The 9,076-nt window shown below is 61.9% G+C and overlaps 1 protein-coding gene across 2 annotated transcripts; it reads right to left on the bottom strand.

Moving 5' to 3' along the window:
- Positions 1-1,602: 1,602 nt before the first annotated feature.
- LOC141976571 (serine/threonine-protein kinase SBK2-like) lies at positions 1,603-5,640 on the bottom strand. Of its 2 annotated transcripts, XM_074937599.1 has the most exons (4): positions 5,505-5,640; positions 3,969-4,136; positions 3,354-3,556; positions 1,603-3,018 (listed from the first exon to the last, which is right to left on the bottom strand). In XM_074937599.1, exons 2-4 carry the CDS (start codon positions 4,132-4,134, stop codon positions 2,425-2,427), a joined length of 963 nt encoding a protein of 320 aa, XP_074793700.1. In that variant the 5' UTR covers positions 4,135-4,136; positions 5,505-5,640; the 3' UTR covers positions 1,603-2,424. The 2 variants fall into 2 exon arrangements, with proteins under 2 accessions (XP_074793700.1, XP_074793699.1); XM_074937598.1 differs by lacking the exon at positions 5,505-5,640 and having other exon boundaries at positions 3,969-4,209.
- Between the last annotated feature and the right edge of the window lie 3,436 nt (positions 5,641-9,076).

The following is a 9,076-nucleotide window of genomic DNA, read 5'->3' on the forward strand; positions in this document are numbered from 1 at the left end:
GGCACCCTGCAGTGCCCTGGCACCTGCTGTTCACCTGCCCTCGCCCGGTCTCTGAGACGGTTTCTGCTCAGGACAGGACTTGGCCCTCTCACGCTGGCACCACCTCAGCCTGGCCACCGTGGCCCCTGGGATGGCTCTCGGGGTGCCCAGGGTTGGGCGTCACCATGTTACCCCCTGCTGCCTCCAGCCACAGACAGACTTGCTGGTGCTTAGTTGGGTGCCAGCTCCCTGATCCCTCCAGCCTGGCAGCCACTAGGCCAGCCTGTTACCCGGGGTCCTTTCAACCCAAAGCTCTTGGTAACTTTTACTCTGTGCGAGGTGGTGTCAGGAAATAAATCAGGGGAGACGCGGCTGGCCGACCGATCGATGGCTGGCACAAACAGGACAACACAAGAGGGCTTTCACTTAAAGCTAAACTTTACTTAGTCTCAAGCACTTATACACACGTCCGCAACAGGTTAGTAAATCACCCCCAACCCTTGATCATTACCAAAGCTGAGTGTGGCTCTCGAGTGGCACAGCGGCAGCCCGTCTGCCGTCTGCCGGTGCGGGACACAAGATGCTTCCAGAGGGAGAGTCCAGTCCCAAAGAGTCCCACTATCTCAAACTTTCCCTCCTTATTTAGACATGAGTAATAGCATGACATGTCCCTTAAAGAAAACTTGTTAAGCAAGCAGTTCCAATGGGCAAGAAAGAGGCTCCTTCTGATTATTGATTAATCGGGGGTGGGTCTTTCCAGAGTTTGCAGCCTTGAGGCCCCAGTAGAGATTCCTGGGGCACATCCTGCTCTTCTAAAATGCGTGTATCAGCAACTTCAACACAATTCTTATCAGGAAGGATGCAGGGTCAAGCTGCTCTTTCTGTGGCACCCAAACCCCCGCCTCGGTTAAACTTGAGACTGTTGAATGGCCAGTTTAGAGCCTGCTGCCTTGAAGCCATACTGGTTTCAGGCACTTTACTGGTTTGCCAAAGTCTCCCCGTACAAGCCCACGTTTGCCTCGTGGGTGAACAGCTGGGCCTGAGCCCCTCAGAAAACCTCCCGCTGTGGTGTGCTGCCCCCTCTCCATTGAGCACACCCCGTAATGCTGGGGCTGCAGCCCCCTGGGACCGGGGCACACACCAGCGTGCCCAGTTCCGCTGCAGCCCCTTGCACGACAGCCCCGCCCTGAGCTCTGGTCCCAGAGAGGCCAGTGAGGAAGGGCAGTGGCAACAGAAGGGTGCCACATAAACCAAAAGCAACACCTGGTGTCTGGAGCCTGCCCTAAACCCACCTGCCCAGGCTAATCTGGCTAAAGTGTACCCGCACAGCCCAGGTGCAGGACAAAGGGCCCCAAAGTTCATTCTCTGTCCTCCGAGTCCGGATAGCCCCCTTCGCTTAGTGTCAGGCATGTTGCTGCCCTGTTGATTTCACCAGCGCACAGCCTGGGTGCTGGGTTCCCCTCCCCCCACCCCTCCATGCACAGACTGGGTGCTGAGTTCCCCCCCCCCCACGCACAGACTGGGTGCTGGGTCCCCCTGCAAAGACTGGATGCTGGGTTCCCCCCACCCCATGCATAGATTGGATGCCCCTCAATCCCAAGCCGCAGCCTCCAGCTACCCCAGCTCTGAGGTCCCCACCATGTCTTGGACCCATTTGCAGTACAGAAGCCCCCTTGCCAGCCCAGTTATATTTAGTGGCTGTGTGCGGCCGCGTGCCTTGGCCACTTGTTGACAGTTTCCAATTACAGCCGTGCCCGGAGGTTCGTGTCTTGAGGCCTTTGGCATCTGGGGTCAGCAACAGGCCACATGCCGGAAACACAGCCAGGAAACAGGGTGCAAAGCCAGCCCTGTTCCTGTACAGGATGTGCACCGTGGGGCTCAGCCCCCACGCCCCACAGTCTCCACCACAGGGGCTGACCCCACTGCCCACGCAGCCCCACCATGGGGAGTCTCAGGTCCTCCCCTCACCTCATGCACCTCCACTGCAAGTCCCTGCCCTCCTGCCCCATACAGCCACGGGGCTCAGTCCCTGCCCTCCTGCCCCATACATTCCCATCGTGGGCAGCAGGCCCAGCTCAGAGAGTCCATGGTGGTTGGGGCCAGTAACATCAGCCTGGGGCCTGTGGGACGAAAGCAGCGACTGAGGAGCGGGAATGGGCCGTGGGTCTGATCTGGGGCTTTGTGGGTCGTGGGGGACGGTGTCAGGCAGGTGGACCCGTTGCTCTGGTATGCTGAAGGAAGCTCCGAGCCGCTAGTGTTAGGACTGTGCTTTTATTCCCTCCCCCCGTCCCCCTGCCATCTCTGCAATCCCCCAGGCCAGGCCCCCAGCACCAGCCTCTGGCCATGGTCCCTGCTAAGCAATGTGTCCTGCAAGTCCTTGGTCCCTGCGGCCCCTTGGCCGTGGCGGGTGCCTGTGCCTGGCGGCAGTGCCCATGAGGCTGGGGCTCAGCGGCAATGGCTACTCCCCCGCAGAGTCCTGCCTCCATGGACAGTGCCCGGCTCCTTGGGTTCCAGCCAGGGGCACTTGATATGGGCCATGGCAATGCTGGCTGGGCTGCGCTGGCTGGGGTCAGGGGTCAGCAGCCCTCGCAGCATCTCCTGGGCCTCGTAGGTGAAGCGCCCCCAGCGGGGTGGGCGCGGGCGGATGCGGGGGCTGCGATGCCAGCGCTCAAAGTCCCGGTAGTGCCGGTCGGCGGCCGTGTGCCAGGGGAAGAAGCCAGTCAGCACGCAGAAGAGCAGCACGCCCAGGGCCCAGGCGTCCAGGCTGGGCTGGGCCGGCAGGCGGGCCGAGGGCCCCAGGAGGCACAGCTCGGGTGCCGTGTAGGGCAGGTTCTCAGGCAGGGCCTCGATGGCAGTGCCCTGCGGGCAGCTCAGCCCAAAGTCGGTCAGTTTGACACGCCGGCACTCAAGGTCGAGCAGCAGCACGTTCTCAGGCTTGACATCGCGGTGAACCAGCCCCTTGGCCCCCATGAACTCGAGGGCGCTGGCGAGCTGCAGAGCACAGCGCTTGACATGCAGCTCCGCGAGCCCGAACCCCACCTAGGGAGAGAGGTTACACACAGTGCCCTGGAGGGGAAGGGCTCTGGGTCCCACTGCCCACCTCAGGGCCAGCCAGTCCCTGCCCTGGGGCGGATGGGAGCCACCCCCCGCCACCCCCAGCAGGGAAAGGCCTCCTGTCCCATTCCCTGTGCCTGCCTTGGGGCTGGATCTGAGTTGATGCCCGATAGAGGGGAAAAGTCCCATGTCCCAATCCCCACCCCTTGAGCCAGCCAGTCCCCGTCCTGAGGCCGGGTGGGGCGTCCCCTAAAGGGGACAGGCCCATGTCCCATGCCCATCCTCAGTGTGGCTACCTCGGAGACTCTGGCTCATAGTACCTGTGGCTGCAGCAGGGAGAAGAGGTCCCTGGCAGGGGCGAGCTCCTGTGCGAAGACATAATGGTGCTCGGTCTGGAAGGCGATGCCCAGGGCGCTGGCAATGCAGGGGTGGGCAGCCAGGCTCAGCGAGATGCAGTACTCGCTCAGGAAGTCCCGCAGCTCAGTGTCCCGCTTCTCGATGAACTTCAACGCCATCGGCCTGCCTGGGGGGGAGGGACGTGCGGAGGGGTCAAGGCTGCTGCCCCCCCACAGATCATACCCCCTCCCCTATGCTGGATCAGACCCTTCCCTTGCACTGGATCAGACCCACATATTCTCCACACACCCCCCGTGGATCAGCCCCCTGCCACCCCATGCTGCTCTGTGGGGCCAAGGGCTGTCAGGCTGTAGGATCCCAGGGCCGAGCAGCTAACCAGGGTGTGGAGTCGGGGGGCAGAGGGGCTCAGTGCTCCATGCCTGGCCCTGGACAGGGCTCCCCCTCCCCAGCCGGTGCCCATCAGGGGGTGGGCTAAGTGCTGGCGTTCCTGGGGGAACAGGAGCAGTGGGTTCTGTGGGAGGTGGGGCCACATGGACACAGACTCCCCCCCGCCCCCCGCACGGCAGCCCAGGCCCTACCTTGCCGCTGGTGCACGGCCAGCAGCACGTGGCCATAGGAGCCGCTGCCCAGCTCCCTCAGGATGGTGTACGACTGGGTCACCTCCAGCCTGGGCAGGTTCTGCGCCGTCAACTCCATCATCTCCTCCAGCTGCTGCTCTGCGCCCCACGGGGCGGGCAGGGTCATGGCTGCGGGATGGGGAGGGATGGGGTTGTTACCACCGGGAGCAGTGTCCAGACGGCCCCCCGGGGACACGGACATCACCAGCCCAGCACTGAGACATGGCCGGCGTCGGCACCTTTGCTTCGCCATGCTGGCCTCAGGGCTGCCCACCTAGGGTGACCAGGCGTCCGGTTTTCGACTGGAACACCTGGTCGAAAAGGGATCCTGGCGGCTCTGGTCGGCGCTGCTGACTGAGCCATTGACTGTCCAGTTGGCCGCAGGGTCTCAGAGGAGGGGCAGGGCAAGGGTATTTGGTTTTGTGCAGGTAGAAAGTTGGCAACCCTATGCCCATGCCGTGCCCAGCTGGCTAATGCACCCTGCTCCGTTTGGGGACGCCTGGGCCCCTGCACAGCAGACAAGTCTCCCCCAGGGCTCTGGCTCAGGTGGGTTCACCGGGCAGAGCTCACAGGGTGGAGCAGGAGGCTGGAGCCCAGGGGCTCAGTCTTGGGGGCGGTGAGGCCACGTGGCCTGCCCTGAAGGGCGAGTGAGACCCCTTGGGGGTTTGGCACTCAGGGTTCCTCCAAGAGACAATTTAAAGGCTGGGGCATAGCACTGCTCCTGTGGATCCGTGACAGCTGCTTATACAGGGACCCCTCGCCCAGTGCTGAGACGTAGCCACCTGTGATGGGGTGCAGGGTTTGTTTCACACAAGGTTATGTCCCATTGAATAACAGCCCCTCCTAAGCCCCTTGGGGCCTGACAGCAGCTTCTCCATCCCTCTCTGCATGGGCCTGGGGCACCAAGACATGGCTTCCTGTAGATGCCCAGCTGTGGACCAAGGGGACATACCCCCTGCACTGGGCTCCCCTTCCAGCCTGTGGAGTTTGGGCAGACTCCAGGTCCCACTGATGCTCTGCACCTGGCGAAGAGCAGCTCCCTTGCCTCGGTGACACCTCTTCCTGCCCCACTGAGCCTGAACTGCCCCAGGCCCCTCTACAACCCTGGGTTCCGGCACCAAATTCATGCCGGCAGCAAACCCTGTATCACTTCCGAGCGCAGTCAAGGCCTTAGTCAGAGGCAGAGCCAGGGAAGCAACCTGGCTCCCAGCCCCCCTGCTGGAATCACTAGACCCCACTCCCCTCCCAGAGTTGGGGATAGAACCCAGGAGTCCCGGCTGCTACCTGGACTTGCTCAGGGGAGGAAGGGGCCCTGGTGGCAGTGCCCCCAGCACCATGTGCAGTGAATGCGGGACCAGCAGCCCTGGACACCTCTCGGCATCTTCAGGCTGGGAGCTGCCAGCAGCAAGAGAGGGGCAGCATTGAGAGGCCCACCCAGATAAATCAGTGGAGCCCTGTGGGCTTGGGGGCACCAGATGAAAGAGGGACCCCACTTACCCGCCTCCTGGAGCTGGAGCCCCACAGTATGCACAGGGGAGCCGCTGATTCCAGCCCTCTACCTTCCCGTCTGTCTGTCCGCTGGCCTGGGATGAGCCTTTTATCCCGTCCACCCTGAGCTGGAAAGGGTCCCGTGATGTCTGGCAGGTCCCAGCTGGCAGTGCGGGCCAGGGGTCGGGTGCGGTCAGCACCGGGGGCTGGCACTCGCTGGGCCGGGATTAGCAGGCACTTATCTGGGTTATTTTTACCAGCTGGCACTGGATACTCCAGTCCCCCAGCCCCCACTCTCATTTACTGCTCCCCTCCCCCTGGCCCCCCAGTACCCTCTGTCCAGGATTAGCTTGTCCCAGGTATTCCTGGAAAGTCAGCTCCTGACAGCAGGGGAGCTCCCCACCCTGGAAACCCACTGGGGAGCTGGAGCAGGGCAGAGACCCTGCTGGGGTGAAGCTCCAGGAAACACCTTCCCCCCAAAAGAGCACAAAGCATTTTCTGCCACGGTATACAGGGACCCCTTGCCGGGCACGGAGATACAGCCACCTCTGGGGTGGGGCACAGGAGCTGTTTATACAGGGACCCCTTGCCGGGCACTGAGATACAGCCCTTCTGGGCTGGGAGCAGGGGCTGTTTAAACGGGGACCTCTCGCCCGGCACTGAGATGCAGCCACCTCTGGGGTGGGTGTGGAAGTGGTGGACTAGCACCTGGACAGGCTGCATGGGCATAGGGAGGTGGAGATGGGAACATTTCTCAAGAAGGAAGGTAGCCGGGATTGTCCAGGACGTGTGGTTCATGCCGAGACATCAGAGAACATGTCTCCCTCACACTGCAATGTGAGGACCCCACTTACAGTCTGGGCCTGTGGTGTTACTTTTGGTAAGACAGTGAGGCCCCTTGCACCACATGGGGGCACTGGGGGTAAGCACTGACTGCTGGGAATTGCCCCCAGCCAGCCCCCCATCCCAACACTGGGTTGTCCTTGGTAGAATCTACCAGGGGGGCTGGGAGCCAGGACTCCTGGGTTCTATCCCCGGCCCTGCTGGTACAAGCTGCCACCCCTTTATCTTCCCCATGCCCCCTGCAGATCCTGCCCTGCCTGCCAGGTATGCTTCCTGCTGGAGACTCTGGCTTGTGAGGGGCAGCATGGGGGGCCCTGCCAGTCTGGGGAACTGCAGAGGTTGGGGTTGGCTGGGGAAGCTCTGGGGCGCTCATGAGCAACTGAGCCCCACACCCCCACAGGGTCGAGTCCCGGAGGCCTGCTCCCGCCTCCCTCTGTTGTTTGCCTGAGTCTCTGGGTGGGGGGAGGAAGGGCAAAGGAGGCCTGGGGGCAGGTCAGGGACAGCTCAGGCGGGCATCAGAGACTTGGGCCATTCCTGTTCCCAGAACCACGGCAACATGGCCACAACAAAGGCCTATTCTGGGATCCCCTCAGGGGGGCTCTGTGCTTGTGCCATGGCGACAGCCCCAGATACAGCACATGGCATCTGCTCTGGGCAGGGGGTGGTGGCAGGGACAGCATGTGACTCCCCCACCACTAGCCCCCCACCCTCTGGGCCACACGCAACCTCCTCAGCGTGGGGCCTTCCCCTGGGAACAGGTTGGCTTGGGGACACCACGCCCGGTGGTAACAAGACCAGGCTGGGCTGCACTTCGCAGGCACCAGATGCCAACGAACAGGGGGCACCAGACCTGGTGAGACTCGGCCACCCCCCCAGCTCCCAGGCAGGACAACCAGGGCCATGCTCCTGCTCTCTGCCCAAGGGCCAGACCCTACAGACACCAAACCGCCTTGGGGTAGTGTGGGGACTTTATACGGGGACCCCTTCCCTGGTGCTGAGATGCAGCCACCTCTAGTTTGGTGCAGCTGTTTATACAGGGACCCCTCGCCCGGCGCTGAGATGCAGCCACCTCTGGGGTAGGGCAGCTGTGCATACAGGGACCCCTTGCCCGGCGCTGAGATGCAGTTCTACGTGGGCTGTGGAGGTTTGTCCAGGCCCCAAGCTTCACTCCCAGACTCCAGGGGGAAACGACCTGGGTTAGGGAACCCTCCACAACAGTCTGAGTCCTTAAAGTTAGTTTTTCAACACCAGCCATCAGGTCCAAGAGGGGCAGCCGGGGCCAGCAGCGACTGTGAGGGGAGAGTGCCTTATGACAAAGGTGGGGATTGTCTGTAGCATTTTATGAACTGTCTGTGTGACTCTGTACTGATCTCCTTGGATAGTATTCAAGGCAGAGAGCCGCCAGGAAGACTGGCTGGGCTGGTGTGGGCCCTGCGAAGGCTGAGCCGGGCTGCCTAGGCTGGCTGAGCCGGGCTGGTTGGGCTGGTGTAGCACCAAGGAAGGCAGAGCTGGGCCAGCACAGCACCAAGGAAGACAGAGCCGGGTCGGCTGGGCTGGCGTGGGCCCTGTGAAGGCACAGCCGGGCTGGCTGGGCTGCGGCGGCACCAGGGAAGGCAGGATTCCTGGCCAGCTTGGTCCCATTCCCCTTCTTCCCTCCTACCTGTCAAAACTGCTCCCATTCAACACCATCCCAACGACTGAGCTGGGACCATCTGATTCCTTGTCCCCCAGCCTCAGCTGCCCCTCCAGCCCCACTGCCCACTAGTGACCAATCTCAATATTTCTCCTCTCTCCTCTCCCCAATGGGGGATAGTGGGGACCCACCCATTGTCCAAATCACCCACGACTCTTACACAAGCAGGGTCAGGAACTGGGACAGTGCCTGTGGGGGGAGGAGACTCTGGCTGGTGTGTGACAAACAAACCCATCTTGGGGGTCCCAGATCACAGAGAAGAAAGGATCCCATTAGGGATGGTGGATTATCATGGACAAGACCCTCGGCAGGGAGTGGGGATGCTTGGAAGGGGCAGGACAATTTATGGGGAACATTTGTACCTTTTCTCTGCCCTGGAGCTGCTCCCGGACGTCCTTGAGAGCAGCCTTCTCTATGGCCACGTCCACCCGTTCCTTCTCCTCCTCATCCTCTGAGACCCTGGGAGTCCCTGCACCAGAGAGAGAAGGGGACAGGGTGACTCCTGCTGCCACTCAGGGGAAGGACAGGGGTGTGGTGGGGAGAGCAGGGTTAATGTTCCCTCTTCCCACCTCAGGGACCCAGGGCAAATTGGGCCCCACACTCCCCCTCTCGGGGATGCCTTCAGCCTCCAATAGCTTCAGGAGCCCCTAGTAGAGGAGCCCCCCCCTCCCCCGCAACTGTGCTGGATTCCCTGGAGGTGCCTGCCCCCCAGGCTGGGCTGCGGCAGCACCAGGGAAGGCAGAGCCGGGCTGGCGTGGTTCACTGATTGTTACCTGCAAGTTAGTTTTAGTCTGGCAGAGTCTTGAAGAGTTTGCTGGCAAGGTAGAGAGGCTGGCGTGTCTGGCACAGGGCTGATGGTTCTGGGTGTCCTGAGCAGAACCTCAAAGATGGAGAAGTAGTTCCTGTTTATTTCACGCTCATAGACCCATAGCAACATAGCCAAAGTGGGAGGAGAGAAGAGAGTGTAGCAGGGGAAGTGCTGGGGTGGGACCCAGTTCAGTTCCCAGGTCTCTCCCAGGTTTGTGGGTGAGATCTAGGGCAGGTC

Source organism: Natator depressus, chromosome 23 (genome assembly GCF_965152275.1).
Source record: "Natator depressus isolate rNatDep1 chromosome 23, rNatDep2.hap1, whole genome shotgun sequence".
NCBI classification, from domain to species: Eukaryota; Metazoa; Chordata; order Testudines; family Cheloniidae; genus Natator; species Natator depressus.

Coding starts and splice junctions, on each gene's coding strand:
- LOC141976571 (XM_074937598.1), bottom strand. CDS start 4,209: ATGTCCGTGTCCCCGGGGGGCCGTCTGGACACTGCTCCCGGTGGTAAC. Junction 3,557..3,968: donor GGCCGTGCACCAGCGGCAAG/GTAGGGCCTGGG, acceptor CCTCCCCCCCAG/GCAGGCCGATGGCGTTGAAG. Junction 3,019..3,353: donor TCTCCCTGCTGCAGCCACAG/GTACTATGAGCC, acceptor CTCTCTCCCTAG/GTGGGGTTCGGGCTCGCGGA.